Source organism: Lacerta agilis, chromosome 5 (assembly GCF_009819535.1).
Source record: "Lacerta agilis isolate rLacAgi1 chromosome 5, rLacAgi1.pri, whole genome shotgun sequence".
Classification (NCBI taxonomy): Eukaryota; Metazoa; Chordata; class Lepidosauria; order Squamata; family Lacertidae; genus Lacerta; species Lacerta agilis.
Window position 1 is genome coordinate 57,466,775 of NC_046316.1, and position 20,336 is coordinate 57,487,110.

The 20,336-nt window shown below is 41.8% G+C and overlaps 1 protein-coding gene across 2 annotated transcripts in view; it reads right to left on the bottom strand.

The window, feature by feature from the left end:
- Positions 1-20,336, bottom strand: part of INPP5D (inositol polyphosphate-5-phosphatase D) — a 63,474-nt gene that overhangs the window by 21,316 nt on the left and 21,822 nt on the right. For both annotated transcript variants that reach the window (XM_033150008.1, XM_033150009.1), the window contains exons 3-14: positions 18,993-19,143; positions 15,761-15,932; positions 14,655-14,795; positions 14,056-14,143; positions 12,905-12,973; positions 11,665-11,736; positions 11,008-11,131; positions 10,052-10,158; positions 8,809-8,911; positions 7,859-8,055; positions 6,709-6,826; positions 3,712-3,808 (exon numbers count right to left, since the gene is read on the bottom strand). In XM_033150008.1, coding sequence (XP_033005899.1) covers positions 3,712-3,808; positions 6,709-6,826; positions 7,859-8,055; positions 8,809-8,911; positions 10,052-10,158; positions 11,008-11,131; positions 11,665-11,736; positions 12,905-12,973; positions 14,056-14,143; positions 14,655-14,795; positions 15,761-15,932; positions 18,993-19,143 — 1,439 coding nt within the window. The remainder of the gene's footprint in view (positions 1-3,711; positions 3,809-6,708; positions 6,827-7,858; positions 8,056-8,808; positions 8,912-10,051; positions 10,159-11,007; positions 11,132-11,664; positions 11,737-12,904; positions 12,974-14,055; positions 14,144-14,654; positions 14,796-15,760; positions 15,933-18,992; positions 19,144-20,336) is intronic.

Consider the following 20,336-nt stretch of genomic DNA (forward strand, 5'->3'; position numbering starts at 1 on the left):
TAACCATTGTATTCATGATTATCATCGCTTGTTTGGCCATCTTCATTTTCAGGCTTTAACAAAAATGCAAGATTTGGTTGATGGTATGAAGGTTAAGAAGTGTCCTTACCACATGAAATGTATCTCTTGTGCAGAGAACAAAATCAAACAGGCTTCCAAAGGTGCAGAATCAGGAAGGGAGGTTACAAAACCTTATGAAGTAATTCATGCTGATTTGGTGGGACCTCTAGCGCCCTCTAGAGGAAATTCACGGTATTTTCTAGTTCTGATTGATTCATTTTCCAGATATGTCTGGGTTTATGTGTTGCAAAAGAAATCAGAGGCTTTTCAGAGATTTAAGCAATTCTGTGCATGGCTTAAGAATGTGCACAATGAACATGTACGCTGTTTTTTTACTGACCGAGGTGGTGAGTTTTGTTCAGAAGAATTTGAAAGTTTCCTCTCTGAACAGGGAATTGAACACTTGACCGCCACACCCAGGTCACCATGGCAAAATGGCCTGTGTGAGAGAATGAACCAAACGTTGCAACAAGGGATAAGAACTCTGTTGCATGATTCAGGCCTCTCTAACCTTTTTTGGGGGGAAGCTCTGTCTTGCTTCACTTATGTCTATAACAGGAGATTTCACTCAAGTATTAAGAGTACTCCGTATGAGATGCTGTTTCAGAAGAAACCATTTGTAAAACATTTGAAAATTTTTGGTTCAGAAGTCTGGGTACACACTGTGAAAAATGACAAATTGAGTAAGTGTGGTCAACATGGTATCTTTCTAGGATATGAGAAAGGTTCTTATCGTGTTCTGATGACAGACACAAAAGCAATAAGGTTGACCAGGAGCATAGACTGCAATCCTAAATGGGACACAGTTGGTATTTTCCAATGTTACCCACTGTCTGATGATGGAAATGTAAAACCAAAACCAGAAAAGAAAAAGGTTAAGTCTGATGATGCTGATTCTAGTGATGGTGGAGAGTCTGATCAAGATACAGACCTTCACAGTGCCCAAGCCTCAGTTAAAGATGAGCCAGAGGCTGGTGCAGATGAACAACCTTTGTTCACAATAGATCCTCATTCTCCTAAAGAGGAAGTGGATCCAGATGATCAAGAGACTGTAAGAAGGTCCGAAAGAACCACCAAGGGAAAACCACCAAAGCGTTTTTCCGTTGAGTTTGCCAAAACTGCTGTTACTGCCAGTAATTCAGATTCTGTGTTTGAACCAACCAGTTACAAAGAGGTTCAAAACATGTCAGCCAAAGACGCAGAACCTTGGCTTAATGCTATGAAATCTGAATTGAATTCCCTCAAGCAGAATGAAACGTGGGAATTGGTTCCACAAGAACCAGGCATGAAATTAATAGATAGCAGGTGGATTTTCAAAGCCAAAACTGACAAACATGGTAAAGTGGTCAGACACAAAGCTAGACTAGTAGCTCGTGGTTTTTCTCAAATTCCTGATCAAGACTACCATGAGACATATTCACCAACAGTTAGGTTTGAAAGTGTCAGACTGTTGATGAAACTTGCTGCTGAGGAAGGCATGACAATTTCACACCACGATGTGAATACCGCATTTTTATACGGTGTTCTAGATGAAAACATTTATATGCAACCACCAGATGGTGTACAAGTAAAGCAAGGAATGGTGTGCAAGTTAAAAAAGTCTTTGTACGGCCTCAAGCAAAGTTCTCGCTGTTGGTATACCAAACTTACTGAAATACTGTTTTCCTTAGGTTTTGAACAAGGAAAGGCTGATTCCTGTGTTTTTGTAAAGGAGCACAAGCAACAGAAGTTGTATTGCATCTTTTACGTTGACGATCTCTTATTCTTTTGGAAAAATGTAAATATTTACAAAGACACACTCACGAAGTTGCAGAAACATTTTGATATGAAAGATCTGGGAGATGTGACTAATTACTTGTCATTAGAAGTTGAAAGGAATGACAAAGGTGATGTTCTGTTACACCAGACATGCAAAATTAATGATTTGGTCCAGAAATTGAGACTCACTGAGTCAAATGCAGTGGACACTCCCATGGTCACAGGGTACCAACATGACACAACTGCTACAATGTTTCCTGATGTCACATTGTTTCGGAGCATATTGGGCAAGCTAAGTTTCATAGCTAGATGTACCAGGCCTGATATTGCCATTAGTGTAAATCTGCTCAGCAGATATTCAAACAATCCCACAGTGCAAGACTTTAAGGCGCTCAAACGCATTGTAAACTACCTTAAAGGTACTATGCACTATCGCTTGTGTCTTTCTAGCCAGAAGTCAGGTGGTCTAGAAATTTACACGGATGCCAGTTTTGGAAGTGACGCAGTTGATGGAAAAAGCACTTCAGGTATCTGTTATATGTACAACCAATGTGTTTTTGATTGGGCATGTAAAAAGCAAGCGACTGTAAGTTTGAGTTCATGCGAAGCAGAGCTCAATGCATTAACTCACTCACTTATGGACATTGAGTGGTTACTGCAGCTATGCCAAGACATTAGACTGAAAGTTACTTGTCCAGTTAATGTATACCAGGACAGTAAATCTTGCATAGCACTGATACATTCTGAAGGTTGCAAGCAAAGAACAAAGCATTTGCAGATAAAATTACAACGCGCCAGAGAATGTATTCAGAAAAATGTTGTGAAGGTTTCATATGTACCAGGGAAGGAAATTCCTGCTGATGTGTTGACTAAGGCTGTGAACAAGGAACAACTTGGTATATATGTTAAACAGTTACAGTTATGTTAGATTCTCCCAAACCTCGGGATGAAATGGGGGAGTATGTTAGTATTTCACCCCCTCCCTTTGTGAGAATCGTGTGACTTATGGTCTGAGAGAAGGGGGAGGGAACTGAGTCTTTGATCTCTTAATTAACTTCTCTCTGCCAGACAGAATGTGACCTTCACTGTGTGTGTTAGACAGGGTTCGTTCTGTAGATAAGATGTGTGGAAGAAACCTTAGCCACACAGGCTGTATAGTTATGTATATATTGTAGCTTGTAGAAAAATAAAGAACTGTTTCAAGTTAAAATAGCCAGCGCTTTATTCGACCTCTGAGGAAGTGAGGGTGCTCATGACAGACAGTCTTGAGTCCAGATATTTATGATTGAGCTGTAGGTGTTCCAGTCTTATCGCCTGGCCCAGTCGGGGCACGAAGTGGGGCACAAGACCTGGATAGATCCTGGCTTAAATCAACAGCATGCTTAGCACTGGCCACTTTCCTTTGTCAGAAAAAGCAGCTGCACAGGGCCCCAATCCAGATTGGGACTGCGGTGCATGGGAAGGAGCTTTTCTTTTAAAAAAATTATTCCCTGTGCAAAATTCCACCCCACACCCTGGCTGCTGTTTGCTGTCCAAATGTGCTATTTGCAGAAACCAGCACCTTTAGCGGTGCAGACCTTTGTGAAGAGGTAAATAGAGGAAAGGATTCTCCCTTTCCATTGGGTTCCTCATCCCTGAACTAGATGGATTGTTGATTTGCTCCAGCTGGGCGCTCTTTATGCTATTATATTCTTAAAATTGGCTGCCGGTACTAAATGCCTGGAGATAAGACATGCAAGGGGGACTATTTGAAATCCCTCCCATGTGCTTCTTTTCTTGTTCAAATAGTACCCACCACCACTACCAAGCTGTCACGCTCATTTGAATATTTATACTGATAGGAACCTTTCTATCAGCAACTGCAAGGTTCTCCAATGGCCCTCAGAATTTTACCTGTGTTTCTTCTCACTTCCTGAAGTCAAATGGCTGTTCACAAAACCAAAGGAGGTTCCATTAAACATGAATGACACCCCAACAGCTCCTTTGTTGCCTGAGAGGTAAAACAAAACAAGAAACAGATTAAGAAATCAATCCAACCCCCAGGGCTAACTAGAACAGCAAAAGACTTCTAAAGTGGTGTAGCGGATGCAGAGAAGAGGAAACCAGAACAGCAGGACTTCACATGTGTAATGCAGAGTTCCACTGAATGTTTTATTCCAAAAGCTTAGGAAAGAAAGTGAAAGATTAATTTTCCCCTGCAATTGAACAAAGTTCTATTCTTGCAGTTACAGATTTTTCAGCAGAGCAAGAAACCCTACAGTTTTCATTGATAGGAGAGTTCCTGCAAATTATTCCTGTGAGTACAATTGTAGTGGAAAAAGGATTTTTATATATTTGCAAGGATGCAAAGCATTCCTGAATTCCCATCATACTCGCATCTGATCTGACTTATGACAGTATCAATGGAATGATTTGTGGGAGCACATCAATGAGCACGCCTTACAAATAGCGGGGGAGAGAAGGCAAGCAAAATGCGAGGGAGATCGTGAAAGATACAGGAAATTGAATGCAGATTTCCAAAGAATAGCAAGGAGAGACAAGAGGGCCTTTCTAAACGAGCAATGCAAAGAAATAGAGGAAAATAACAGAATGGGGAAAACCAGAGAATTGTTCAAGAAAATTGGAGATATGAAAGGAAGATTTCGTACAAAGATTACCACAATTAAGGACAAAAGTGGAAAGGACCTAACAGAAGCAGAAGACATCAAGAAGAGGTGGCAAGAATACACAGAGGAATTATACCAGAAAGATATGGAGGTCTCATACACCCCAGGTAATGTGGTTGCTGACCTTGAGCCAGACATCCTGGAGAGTGAAGTCAAATGGGCCTTAGAAAGCCTGGCTAACAACAAGGCCAGTGGAAGTGATGATATTCCAGCTGAACTATTTAAAATTTTAAAAGATGATGCTGTTAAGGTGCTACACTCAATATGCCAGCAAGTTTGGAAAACTCAGCAGTGGCCAGAGGATTGGAGAAGATCAGTCTACATCCCAATCCCAAAGAAGGGCAGTGCCAAAGAATGCTCCAACTACCGCACAATTGCACTCATTTCACACGCTAGCAAGGTTATGCTTAAAATTCTACAAGGCAGGCTTAAGCAGTATGTGGACCGAGAACTCCCAGAAGTGCAAGCTGGATTTCGAAGGGGCAGAGGAACCAGAGACCAAATTGCAAACATGCGCTGGATTATGGAGAAAGCTAGAGAGTTCCAGAAAAAACATCTACTTCTGCTTCATTGACTACACAAAAGCATTTGACTGTGTCGACCACAACAAACTATGGCAAGTTCTTAAAGAAATGGGAGTGCCGGATCACCTCATTTGTCTCCTGAGAAATCTCTATGTGGGACAAGAAGCTACAGTTAGAACTGGATATGGAACAACTGATTGGTTCAAAATTGGGAAAGGAGTACGACAAGGCTGTATATTGTCTCCCTGCTTATTTAACTTATATGCAGAATTCATCATGCGAAAGGCTGGACTGGATGAATCCCCAACCGGAATTAAGATTGCCGGAAAAAATATCAACAACCTCAGATATGCTGATGACACTACCTTGATGGCAGAAAGTGAGGAGGAATTAAAGAACCTTTTAATGAGGGTGAAAGAGGAGAGCGCAAAATATGGTCTGAAGCTCAACATCAAAAAAACTAAGATCATGGCCACTGGTCCCATCACCTCCTGGCAAATAGAAGGGGAAGAAATGGAGACAGTGAGAGATTTCACTTTTTTGGGTTCCACGATCACTGCAGATGGTGACAGCAGTCACGAAATTAGAAGACGCCTGCTTCTTGGGAGAAAAGCAATGACAAACCTAGACAGCATCTTAAAAAGCAAAGACATCACCTTGCCGACAAAGGTCCGTATAGTTAAAGCTATGGTTTTCCCAGTAGTAATGTACGGAAGTGAGAGCTGGACCATAAAGAAGGCTGATCGCCGAAGAATTGATGCTTTTGAATTATGGTGCTGGAGGAGACTCTTGAGAGTCCCATGGACTGCAAGAAGATCAAACCTATCCATTCTCAAAGAAATCAGCCCTGAGTGCTCACTAGAAGGACAGATCCTGAAGTTGAGGCTCCAGTACTTTGGCCACCTCATGAGAAGAGAAGACTCCCTGGAAAAGACCCTGATGTTGGGAAAGATGGAGGGCACAAGGAGAAGGGGACGACAGAGGATGAGATGGTTGGACAGTGTTCTCGAAGCTACTAACATGAGTTTGGCCAAACTGCGAGAGGCAGTGAAGGATAGGCGTGCCTGGCGTGCTCTGGTCCATGGGGTCACGAAGAGTCGGACACGACTGAACGACTGAACAACAACAATCAATGAGCACACCTCTAACACTGAGAGTACATTATTGCATGCGAGTACACTAGCACAAATCACTGTAGGATTATATCAGCTACTATAGTACATTTCCAAAGGATACATACCATACAGTATCAGTAATTTTGCTGACAAAGCTGAAAGAGGAAGCAGTGACTTTCAAGAGTGGTCATGAAAAGAATCATATCTCATATTCGGTTTCTGTCTTTGGCTTCCTCTCATTTATTTGAATGTATAACCTTTGAGATCCAATGTAGGCTATTTATTTATTTATTTAGAAAAGAGGATCTATGTGGCCAAAAAAAGGTAAGCCTACCCTCCAAACCTTTTGCCCTGGTAAGCCAGCAAGGGTTGGGAAGTGGTGGCGCCACTTCACACACAGAGACAACCCCAAATGGCACCGCTAGAATAGTGCACAAATGAACCTTGGGCTCGGGTACATGTTTTAGGGCAGGAAATCCTATCGCTGGGAAGCAGGTACTGAAAACACCTCTCTGCATATCTTTCAACCTTGGGAAACTTGTTGTGATGAGAGTGTCTGTTAAGTACATTTTGTCCAAGCCTTACCCAGTCTGTTTGCAATTCCTGTCTTCACGTTGTCAATGCAGAGGTGGCTTATGCGATTCTCATGTTCTGGCTTGGCCAGGACAACAATTCTGATGTTCCAGAGGGTATGGATTGCTACCTAATCGGAAAAAAAGGAAGTCAGCTTTCACATAGTTTGATACAGATGAACTGTAATATAGCCTAAAGCCATAGAAAAGGTTATTTGTATTATGACAGACAGAGATCTATACTAAATCCTCTTTAAACATACTTCTGGTTCTCATTTTTGGGGAACGGCTGTAGTGCATTGACAAAGTACCTGCTTTGTATGCAGAAGGTCCCAGTTCAACCCCTGGCAGCTCCAGGTAGGGGTGGGAATATCCCCTATCTGAAACCCTGGACAGCTGCTGCAAGTCAGTGCAGACACTACTGAGCGAGATGTACCAATGGTCTGATTCAGTATAAGGTAGTTTTCTAAGCATGCGACCCAAATGAGAACGCTACTGAGTTGTAGGCCACATCCATACTAAAGCACATTTAAAGCACATGACTTCCCCCAATATAAAATGTGAATGAGAATCGTAGCTCTTTGAGGGGTAAACTACAGTTCCCATTATTCTTCTGGGGAAACTTTGCGCTTTAAATGTGGATGTGACCCTCATTGCGTACAGAAATAAACTACTGAATGGAAGTTGGGTTCAAGATATGCCCTGCTTTTCGATAACAACTGGCACAGCATATTCCTGCTTATGGGGAACAGCATTTATAGCAATAACATAAATTCAAGTGAAGCACAGGGTCCCCCCCCCCACATTAGTCCCAAACTATATTTTACCTAATATTAGAGATGAGAAGCAGAATCAATTTTGATCTTTAACATCCAGCATAGAATGATAATTAGTGGCATAAGATTTTTGACCCCAATAAAATATGTGCTGTAGAGTGGCTGGGGAAACCCAGCCAGATGGGTGGGTTATAAATAAAATAATAATAATAATAATAATAATAGTAATAATAATAATAAGACTAATATATCTAACAGCCTTCAGAAACAACATCTAAATTTTCTTCAAGAAGCAAGTATGCAGGCAATGTGGATGATATACATTGCTAGTGAAGTCTACTATACCTGTTTTGCTTTAAGCGTCAGAATAAAAATGTCTTTCCTTACCACTTTGAAGCTGATACTTGTAATCTCTTGCAAGGATTGTCTTAGAATCTCTTGCCATTCTTTCTCTCCCAGGGAGTCCTCCTGTGTGCCAATCACATAGATGTCATGTGGAATGTAGTCAGCTGTGTCATCTCGGGTCTTCCCCTGCCCCTTAGAGAGAAACCAGGAGCTGATCTTCTTTGGTGGAGGAGCATCACCTACATGGACAAATCCAAAACCAATATGAAACTGATCCATCTAGCGCAGTATTGTTTACAGGAAGTTTTCTCAGCCCTTCTCAGAGGTAGGGACCTTCTGCATGCAAAACAAGAGCTCCATCAATGAGCTGTCCTGCAAGTCTCCACTAGCCCATGAGGAGATAGCTTTTATATGGTTTACTACATGCAGAATCTGACAGGGACATACACACTTGGATAATATGCTTTGTGCCACATTTTATCTGCATTTCTCTGATGGACAAGTCACCACCTCCTTTCCTAGCAGATGTTTAATTCAGCAGAAAAATTACTGTGGGGAGGGTTGTCCTTGTTGATTTCCCCACCCTGTCACCCAGCTCTTAGAAATAGGATCCTCTGTCAGAAAAGGAGTAGCCATTGAGGTGCCCTTGAGATGTTGTTGAACTCCCAACTTCCATCAGCCCCAGCGACACAGTCAATGGTCAGGGATTATGGAAGTCCCACAACATCTAGCAAACATCATGTTTGGATATTCCAGGAATAGATGAATCTGCCTATCTGATGATTCTCTTATACAAAAGAAGGCAATACATTAAATGACAGAGATGTTCAAGCAATAAAGGAGTATAGCAATGAGGGTAGCAGGCAAAGCTGTGATATGGTTTCTTTTGAACCAAGCAGCACAACCATGCTAAACTTCATTGGAAATTAATTGAGACGAAACCTGTAGGAATCTAAACAGCAAAGATTTGGACACAAAACTAAAATGTATACCCAGGTTCCAGGTCCCAATGAAGATGGTGATCATATCGGGCTCCGGCTGCTCAGAATGCTTATTCTTCATTTGCTGTAAAAGTTGGCAGAATCCTTCTCTCTTCTAAAAATGGAAGAGCAAAATACAAAGAAACCTAGCTAATAAGATTACACTTGTTACACGGAGGCTGGAGCAAATTCCTCCCACATGGTGGCGTGCCATGTGGCAAGGACTAAGCATGCTGGTGCTGAATTTTGAAAAATTCAGATTCTTCTGAAGTTAAAAACCAGGATAAGTATGCGAATGCTTGGGCCTGGGGCAGCTAACATGGTGCCCTCCAGATGTTGTGGAATACAGTGCCCATCACTGCTGGCCACTGACCATCCGGCAGAGGTCTAATGACTATTATAGTCTGCAATATCTGGAGAGTACCACATTAGCTATGCATCCGTTCCAGTCATTCTTTTACTTAAACTACGTGAAGATTGAAGGCAGTTCAACTAATTTTCACTAAGCTGCTCCAGAGCTGAAGTTTGTATTCTCCTTTCATCTATTACAATGAATGACTGAGATCTAATCTGCCAATTTCCTTGACCCTACGCAAACACAAAGGATAAGCATGACTCATATTACTGCATAATTTCTATTACAGACACACTTATGCTTAGGAAACGTTCTCTGGATATATTCTAGCTTTATTTGAACTGAATGGATGAGAGCCCTTAAAAGAATTCACTTAGTTTTCTCTTTGATATAGGGTAGGGGGAGCCAATGTGGTGCCCTCCAGATGTTGCTGGATGACAACTTCCATGAGCCCAGCAAGCATGGCCAATGGTCAGAGGTGATGGGAGAGTACCATGTTGCTGGCACAGGGCACAGGCACACAAAGAAACTCACATATGGAATATGTTATTGAATACCATGTAGGGGTGCCATCTCCTAGGAACTGAGCCTTTATTGGGGGCCCCAATATTTTTTGGGAAGGGACCAGCCCCACAATGTTCAAATGGGGTAGAGGAGACCAAGCCTGGAACCAAAAGTGGTGTGGCTTCAGTGGCAAGCTCCTCCTCTTCCTCCCAGGCACTGGCAACCGCCGCTACACCACTAGCCAGTTTCTCTTACTGAGTATGGGGACAGAACTTGATTATTTTCTCTCTTTACATTTTCCTCTTTTTTTAAATAGCAATATAATGTCATAACTAGCAAAGCCTTGCCTGCGTTAAAGAGTTCAGTGTGCACAAGTATCCATAGGGAGGAATTTACCTTAGAATCAGCAAATACATATTCTTTTCGGTGTGTTTTCTCTTTTTCTGTTTCCAATACTATTACGAGCTTGTTAGGAAACTTCTGAGACTTGATGAGCTGTAGAACTAAGAAGAAGCAAGAGAACACTGGTTCTGGCTTCACAAATTCTGAAGCGAAATGTACTGCAATGCTGATATATGTCTGTGTATTTGAAGTTGTAAACTGCAGTGCTATTTATAACCTCCTAGTCTATGATGAATAAGGTTAGATTTTAAAAAATGACAACAATTTAAGACTGAGCCTGAGGTACAAGTTTGTTATGGTTTCAAGGCCTAACTATTGCTTGAACACTTTCTGGTCATGAAACACTGAAGCTGCTCAGCACAAAGGAATATTGTGTAGGCTCTATGGCCCCAAACACTTGAAGGGCTTGCCCACACTAGAGTTTATTGAGTGTTTGCTGCTGTTTACTGAATGTTTGCATTCCTCTTTAATTTGCGTAGTCCACATGACACCCTTAAACAACCTCAAACTCAACATTTCGCCCCTGTAAAATTGGGTTTATCTGATATGCAGCTAATCCAATAAATTGGGGAAAATCAAGTGCTGAAATGCTCTATTCAGTGTCACAAATTATTTGTTTGGGTGGGGTGTTGGGGACGACTCCTCAATATTCCCTTTCTGCTTTCCCCTTTCCACTGCTTCTTCAAAGCTTTCATTGCTTTTCCAGCTGTGTTTCTACCTATTTCCTTTGGACTTATGAATGGAGGTGTATGTGTGTGTCCCCCCTCAGATTTGCTCAAACCCAGAAAACTCACAAGAAAACGGCTTTTAAAAATGTGCACTGAGAATTTATAATTGCCATTATATAACACATTTCCTGTACTGTTGGCTGCCAGATCTCTGGAATATCGGCAAAAATATTCAGTGAATCTCAGTGTTCTCACCCATCTCAAATGAGTCCAGTATCTTACTTTTATTGTGAGTGTAGAACTTGTCTTCAGGGCCATCTTTAGCTTTCTTGATAATGAGTTTTCCTAACTCAACATCAACTTTAAGATGTATTTTGGATGGAATTCCAAGAGAATCAGTTTTCACCTATGAGAAAAGAAAAACATTATTCATAAATGATCCCCCCTACCATTTTGAATGAGATAACTAGCTCTTAACACTGCATAATTACATGCAAACATAAATATATATATCCAGTATGCAGATTTTGCTGCGGCACTGCACTGTATTGAGGAACTTTGGAATTAAAAAAAAAAATTAAGGAGAGCACTGTACCCATGAAATAAAAACATGGGGTTATAGTCAATTTAGGGCTAAGCAGATTGCTCCATCAGCACACAGATTTCTCATTATTCTATAGGATGGCCTCCCCCTCTTCTCCCACCGCACCCTCTATTTGTTCTGCAGTTTTCTCCAAGCCTCCAGAGCAGATTTGGGTCTAGCGCAGGACACACATCCTGGGGGAAGCAACGGTGGGTCCTCTTATGCTTATCCTAATTCTTGCGCTGGCCCACAAATGACATTTAATACCGCTCAACGTGCTGCTCTGACACTCATGGTGCTTCTTTATAGCATTATAAAAACTTACTATACTACTGGAGGGGGAAAATAAAATTCACCTCAAAAGTTACAGGAGGGATAAGCGAACGTCGATGTGTTGAGTCGGGCCCTTCAATCAACAATTTTTTCACCTGTAAAAATGCAAGCACACAGATTTCTATTTGAAAGTCCTAAACTGCAGTTGGAAAGATCCCAGATTAAGACAATCCATTTCATAATGTGGCAACGATAAATAAGCACCCCGATTTAGCGACAGAAATTCAGATTGTCAAATTAATTAGGAAGAAACTGAGATTATTATTACTGAGATTAAATTACTATATTACCCTTCATCCAAGGTTCATAGCAAGGTTTACATTATACAAGCACAAAAATACGTAGCACAATAACAATTAAAAAAAACAATTAACCCCAGTTTAAAAGGCCATATACAAAAATACATACTAATGTATAGTGTGCATTAAAATGCATCTATTAATGAAACTAGAATACAAAAATTCATTACATTAGGGAAAACTGCTTTCCAAAAATGTATACTGGTATATTACATAAAATGTATATATTAAGAAAAAATTGCACTAAAATGTTGATGAATTTTCATGAGGACTTTAAAAATAATAGCGATCAACTGATGTAGAAATGTGGATAATTGAACATAAGATTGGGAAAAATGAGAAACTGAGAGTCATTTTCTAAGGATGCTAAGAGTGGTTAGGGGACCCCTATTCCATTCACAGAGATGCAATACCCAGAGCGGTTTTTAACCATCTATCCCTTTTTCCATGGAACTCTTGTAATTGTATCTCTGTAAGAGGATCAATTCTCAGCACCCTTTAACGAAGTACAGCTCCCAGGATTCTTTGGAGAGAAGCCATGACACTTTAAGGTGGTATGATACTGCTTTAAATGTATTTAAATGTATGGTGCAGTTGGGGCCCAGATCTATGGGAAGGAGAAGACTGGGAATTTGACCAATGCATTGTTCGAAAGGAAGGAGTCTAGACACCTTACAAGAGCTTTTAGTTCTTGGCTAGCAGAAGAAAATAGAATTTCATGTCAAAAGGTTTCTGGCCTCCCCACTCCCACCCTATTTCCCTCAATAAGTGCTGGGATAAAGAAAACATAGACATAAGAATGACAGGTGTGTGAATAAAGCTACTGGAAAATAAAGAGGGAGCGATGTAGAATTATTGTTTCTGGTGTTGAACTCATTACTTGCCCTTCAGCAGCTGGTCCAAGAGTGGCTTACAACAGTTGAAAGTTCAGTATTAAAAGCAGTTAAAACAAACATTCCCATACCTTGTCTTCAATGGAAGAAAGCAAGCCAGTCAACTGGACAAGTTTTCCACGGGTGGCGTCACAAGATGGCTAGTAGAAATAATGCAGAAGAAGCAATGTGTTAGGTGCCAGTGAAGTAACTCCCTCCCTCAGTGGAAGCTTGAAATTGTACCACAAGCACAGATACGTGTCAGAAAAAAAGAAAAAAAAAGCCAGCACAGGAATGCCTTATATTATGTCAGCAAGTTTCCTGCATCCTGAAACACTGCAGCCTGGGATTTAAGTGCATTTGCTGAACAGATAAATCAAAGACAATGCATTTCAAACTTGGCATGTTGGGCAGGGGAGGCTAGCGAGTGATGCAAAGGCAATCTAGAGCCGAGCCATGTAGGAAAACTGAAATGGTGACATTTACAGAGCCACTGGTGGAAGAAGTACTTGGAATACCTGATTTATGTGGGCTGATGGAAGGAAAGTCTTGCCAGAGGAATGCAGAGGGCCCATCCAGATAACCTGCTTATTTAACATGCATCCTGATTTGCTTACACGGAGGCTGGACCATATCTGAGGATGCCAGGGATTGGATCCAGAACCTTTTGCATGTGCTTTGTGTAGTCTCCAACTGCCATGAAAATGCCGGGACCGTCATGAAAACCCTTAAGCCGCCGTGGCATCTCACTGTGTCATGCAGAGTCCAAAACTCTGCAAGCGGGGAAAGGGAGTGGGAAAGGGAAGGGGCAAGGGGAGGAGAAGGAGGTGGCCTGGCCCCTCACAGTGGCAGTGGTCATAGCCGCCAACCGTAGAGACTACGTTGCTGATGGAAGCCTCACAGTTTTAGCATATATCATCTAAGGCTCCTGCATATAACCAAGACATTTGCTGGTACAGTATTGTTACATACTCCTCTTGGCAACAGCCATTGGGGCAGCTCAGCCAGCATACCCTTTTCCATTGGCAGTACAGTGGTACCTCGGCTTACAGGGAACTGAGAAAACAAATGCTAGCGCAGTGCAACTGACCCTGCTCCAAAGCTTGCAGTGTGCTCCCTCCCTTGGAGTCAAGAAACAATGTATTTGGCATAATTATGCAGTAAGTGCTTTCCCACATCCCCTGCCAGTTTGATGCTCTCATTTCCACCTGCTCCGCCTCCTGCCTCCTCCAGCAGATCATACCTGAGAATGTCGATGGATCCCTGGAGGCAGCTGCTGGTCAAACACCATCTGTAAGGACTCTAGAGAAGGAAGAGTCCGAGATACCTCACTGAAAGCAGAAAGATATGAATTTGAGATTTGTGGTCATAAGAACCTCTCTGTGTAGTGCTAGACAGACAAGCTGTTGCTAATCACCTCAAAGGAGTCTGCTTGAAATTATGTCATGCTGATTTTCTATATCACCAGCTGAAAAGGCCAGTCTTTAGAAACTTGAATTTAGTTCTAGGATGCATTGCTAAATAAGCAAGAAGCTCTAAAAAAAATGCAGGTCTTCAATACAGGATGTCGCTGTGTGGGTAGAGCTGCAGAACTGATAACAAGAGTTAAGCTGATAGTAATTCCCATGTGTGCTCAAAAGGGAAAGGAACATCTATATTTGTCAGTCAGATTCTGCAGCAAACAGAGTAGTCTCCCACCAAAAGGGACATGGTTTGCAGCAGGATTGCTTCAGTAAACTAGCCTTCAGTAAAGGCTTAATTTACAAAATCTGTACATGCAGAATTTCCCTGTTAGCTACCAAACTAAATGTGCCTCCAGGGTCCAGACTAACTTGTGTTTACCTGAAGAGTCCTTTGCAAAGTGTTGCAAGCAATTTCTTCAGCTGAGGGAGATTCCAAGGCGCTTGCTGTACTGTCTCAAGATCACTGGTGACATGAACTCGCAAATAATCCTGGATGAGTTTGAAGTGCTCTTCTGGAATACTGTGAAGGAAAGGAGGAAAACTGCTTGGAAGACCACTAAGGCTTATGAGCTTGCAAATGGACAAAATATCCTAGTGAATGAGAGCTAGTGCGATATCAGATATGAGAAGAAAGGGGAGGGAGGGAAGCAGGGGAGGCAGCTGTGGCAAGGAGACGGTCCCAATTCTGCTGCCTATCCTTTAAAAATTGATGGTTTTTTTTCTAAGGGAGCTGTCTGGGAGGAAAGCTGCCAACACCACTTCTGTAATAATAAGTCACAATCATATAGTGATTTTGGAGTGTTCAAACTACTTCGTTAACATTCTTTTTCAAGGTAGGTAAATATTGCAGATAACAGGGGCAATAAAAAGTGAGCAAAAAACTTTTTTAAAAAAACTTCATGCTGCAGGCAAGAATCAAAGCAGGGGCAGCTTGATTTGTAGCTCAGTGTTGCACAGTTTGATCCTATGAACCTTGATTCAGAAGTAAGCTCTACTGAGCCCAATGGGACTGACTCCCAAGCAAGTACACAGGCGACTGCAGCTGTGACCATGATGCTCCACCAGCTATTTATCTCTTTTTTGTTCATTACTATGTTATGTATGAGTAACTCCTTATACAGAGGGAAGGAAGGCGTCCTTCCTGTCTGCAACCCACACAAAAACAACCCTTCTAACCTTTTCCTGAGAGGACTCCCAGCCAGCTCATTTAGCTGCCATCTGCAAAATAATTTTGAGCCCCACCCTCTTATCAGGTGGCAGATATTTGTGTTTGCAGTATTAGGGTTGACAGCCTCCTGTACGTTTTAGATATGGACAAAAAAGAGAATTCCAGCACATGCAACTTCTCCTGTTACTGCAGCACCTAGTAAAAGGATCTCCATTGGGGGCCCTATTCAAAATGGCTGTGATAAGCAAAACATAGTAAAATATGTTTCTAGACTTACTGTTTCTACTTCCTCAAATAAATGAATGGCTAGATCTCACCTGCTGGTGTCTTGGTGCTGTAACCGCTGGAGCAGCGTCTCAGAAAGGGATGGTTTGCTCACTTCCACCACCTGGGCATGTTCATTTGGAGAAAGATCTTCTTTTGCTTCAGTTACCAGAGGTGGTACTGAAATGCTGCGTGGAGGTAATATAGGCGGCACAGGTATAGAATCTGTCACAAAGGGGAAGGAAAGAGTAAGATCCAAAAGCTCTCCAGCTGTCTTTCCATGCTACTTTTAAATGGCTTTTTAAATTTTCAGTTGGGTGCTATTCTGAGGGTATCTATGGTGTACTCTGTAAATCAACAGAATTTACACTGGCTTAAACTAAGCCAGCATATGTTGCCCCGATGTCCTGAGCCTGGCAGAGGGAGAACAAACCTTTAAGAGTTTTACTTATACAGGTACCACCCTTTTGGCTGGCCTAAGTTCTGCTAGGTTGCCAAGTCACGTGATAGGACTGAAAGAGCTTTGAAATAGGTGTAAGTTTCTCCTTAACCTGCCCCACCCTTGCAGTTACAGCCATCGTTTAGCCCGGACACTGAGGTCCAGTGCCGAGGGCCTTCTGGCGGTTCCCTCGCTGCGAGAAGCCAAGTTACAGGGAACCAGGCAGAGGGCCTTCTTGGTAGTGGTACCTGCCCTGTGGAATGCCCTCCCACTAGGTGTTAAAGAGAAAAACAACTACCAGACTTTTAGAAGACATCTGAAGGCAGCCCTGTTTAGGGAAGCTTTTAATGTTTAATAGACTATTATATTTTAATATTTTGTTGGAAGGTGCCCAGAGTGGCTGGGGAAACCCAGCCAGATGGGCGGGGTATAAATTATTATTATTATTATTATTATTATTATTATTATTATACCACAGGCTTTCATTCCACTGGCTAGGCACTGGCTGAGCCAGACATCCCAGTATCTGTCTATTCCAAACTCGCTCATCCTGGAAGATCTTGGGTTTTGATTACACTGTTAAGAGGATTCAAATCCCCACTCAGCCATGAAAATCACTGGGTGACCATGGGCCATTCACTGTCTCTCAGCCAGTTTATGCCACAGGGGTACTCTGAGGCATAGGAGCCAACTGCTAGGAGCCAAGGTCCCTTGGGCCCCCCCATGAAATATTTGAGGGGGCCAGCCCCCCAAAAAACGTTGGTGGGTATTGCCACTGAAATGGTGTGCATGTACCACACCATGTGATTAATTATTTGGGGTGGGGCATACCCGCCCCCATATTTTATTCAAGTTGGTACCCCTGCTCTGAGGATACAAGGACTGGGGGGACACCCCATGTACTCTTGAGCTTCTTAGAGGAAAGGTGGGATATAAATGAAATAACTCATTTTACATCTCATGGTAGATTGACATCAGCAAACACATCCACCATGCAGTGGAAAAATTTACATCCTTGCAAAATACATTCTCTTGGGAACCAAATATCAATGAAGAATTCACAAATTTCACAGCCAGAGCTAGTGTGGCTTTGAAGAGGTTTCATGTACAATGTACACCTTCAGACCACAGTGGACCTTAATTATCAGCTTCCTTTCTTTATGCTTGCAGAGCAATCAAAATACAGCTGGCATATTAAGAAACTGAACCATTTAAATTTATGTAGTAGATTAGAATTTTCAGATTCTCTCCCCAGCTAACTTTGTTGCTTCTACCTTAGCTGTTTTGTCATCAACTGCCAAGCTTCATTTATACACTTTTTACACAGAATCTAGATGACCCATTTCATGCCAGGTTTTTCTGTGTTGTTGTTTTTCAGACCTGATTTGTGGTGCTTGCTAGCACTTTAAATGCAATAGCAGTGTCAGCATCTTCATTACAGACTGGCAAACTGTTACTGGTTTTTTTTCCAGAACTACTGTGCCTTTAACTATATAAGCTTTCTCTTCGTGACTTCTGATCCTGTAATTGCTTTCTGTTCCGTGAGGGCACAGCATTACTGAATTGCCTCTCAATTAATCAGTTTCTCTTCATGAAGAGGGAGAGGTGTGTGTATGATTGAACTATTGCTTTCCGTTTTTTTCTATTCTTATTATTTTGTTTTAAAATGGTGAAATAGTGATTCAAGGCCCACATTGGGAGGACACATAAACAAAATATTAAACAGCATTTGAAACAACTGTTTTAATTGCAGTTCCAAATGACTGTATAAAAAACTATGTATAAAAAACTGTATAAAAAACTACAGTGTATCTGAAGAAGTGTGCATGCACACGAAAGCTCATACCAAGAACAAACTCAGTTGGTCTCTAAGGTGCTACTGGAAAGAATTTTCTACTTTGTTTTAAAATACTATGCTTTAGCAGTACTAAATGACCCTGGTGTGGAAGCTGCCTTCTGCAGCTTAGAAGCACAAAAGAACATTTAAAACTGAAGTATGAGACTTTAATGAACAAAGAACAAAGAATGAGTGTGCTGAGTGAATGAGAAAAATCGGAAATAGGAAAAGAATTATAGATGCAACAAAAGAAAATTGAAAATGACACCTCTGTGGAAGTACTGAACTAAATATGCCTTTGTTATAGATAATTTAAAATGCACAGCCAATGAACCTTAAATCCATTATAGGATATGTAGCAGCTTATTCCTGTTACTTAAAGCAATTAGCTATTGTATAACATTATGTATTACCCTAAGCAATGATTCCAAGCAATGGTCAAGAGGGCAGATATTTAGAAAATTAAGAACAGTTTAAGCTGTTGTCCTGCAAACTTGTAATAATAATAATATTGCCTAGACCTGCACAAAACTTGTGCAAGGTGAATGCAAGCAAGCAGCAAAATCAGGACATTTATTGAGCCCCTAAGAGGCTCTGGTTCGCCAGAAGCAGCTTAGTCATACTGGCCACATGACTTGGAAGCTGTCTGCGGACAAATGGCGGCTCCCTCGAGTTGTCCGCGACTGGACCTAACGGTCAGGGGTACCTTTACCTTTAAGAGGCTGGTCACCATACATGGATGGTAGACTACCTTTAATTCAATGAGTCAAAATTTCTGCTGGCATGGCTTATAGATTTGTGGTACTGCCCACCTGCTCCTTGAATATTGTGTGTGTGTGTGTGTGTGTGTTTAAGAAAGACAGCCTTTATAGTGGGGCAAAGGCTAAGCATTTACAATTCCTTCTTCAACTGGCAGGTTTTATTGATTAGGTCTGGACAATTTAACACTGTTATTTCCAATAAACTGACAATCTTGGGAGCACAAGCTTCTGTGTTTTGAATTTCTTACCCATATCCTCCTCTGTCTCCTCTGCTGCCTCCTCCTCTTCCTTCTGGACTGGAAATTTAAGGCTGCGGATCAGACCCATATTCTCTTTCTTGTAAAACTCTATCAGATCATCCAGGTTGTTGAAATACTGCACCGGAACACCTTCAGATGCCTGAAAACACCCCACAAAGCACAGATGTCAAATATTGCTAAATATCATTCCCACCGAAAGAAAGAAAGAAAGAAAGAAAGAAAGGGCATATAGTGGTGGACAATAGTAAATGAAAGCTCAGTCCACACAATGTCAAATCCTTTGTCATCTTTCCAATTAAGTCTCTGGCACTACAGCAGCTAGGGATGATCAGAAATGGAAACAGAAACAGCCACTGCCACAATTCACATGTTCATCTAGAGTCAGGAATGGAAATCATGCAAATGAATACAAGCAGTATTTGCTATCGTTATTTTTTTTTTAGTCCATAAATGTTATGTAACCAATTATCTGCAGTTTAAGAGTTGCTCTGTGAGGGGTAAACTACAGTGCCCAGAATTCTTTAGGGGAAGGAATGTGTTTCAAATGTAGCCTACTTTAAAGGTATGGTGTGTGTGTATGCAGACCGAGCATGACTATTATCAGCTATAGCCCATTGCCTCCCGAGGAACAGTTTTAAACAATGGACAGCTGGTCAACTTACTTACATACAGAGGAACTCTGTCTTCACAAATGAATAGCAAGATCAAGAGTGTACCCCTTTTCCCTCTTTCCTTGGCAACATAAAGCCCCATTAAACTCAGTGGGGCTTATTTCAGATGAGACATGGGTAGGATTGCACTGTAGGTACATCAGACCAGACAAGCACTCCTGTGTTTCAAATGAGACAAACCTATGCAAAAGCTTTTGTTCAGATGTGTTAGGCTACATACACAACAAATATCAAGCACCCCAAAGAATCCTGGGAATTGTAGTAGCCCCCCAAAGAATTGTTAACAAACTACAGTCCCCTGATCCAGCCTAAGTCAGCAGTGTACATTTCCCCCTCTCGCTTGCCTATGCCTTAAAGGAGAAAAAGTAGAGGTTGCCCATAAAATTTTCTGGTACAAACAGATTATGGAACAGCCTTTATGTACAGTGGAACCTCGATTTACGTACGGCTCTACTTATGTACGATTCCAGTTACGACCTTTAGTAGGTGCTTCGACTTAGGAACTTTCCTCTAGATACGAACAGAGGCCTTGCCAGCAGCCTGGAGCTCACCCAGCCAGCTGCGGAGCAGTGCTGGGGTCTCCGCCACCGGGGAGAGGGCCCCCATCCCACCCCCGAAGCTGTGGAAGAGGTGCCGCCTGCAAGAGGAACAGCAGGGCGCA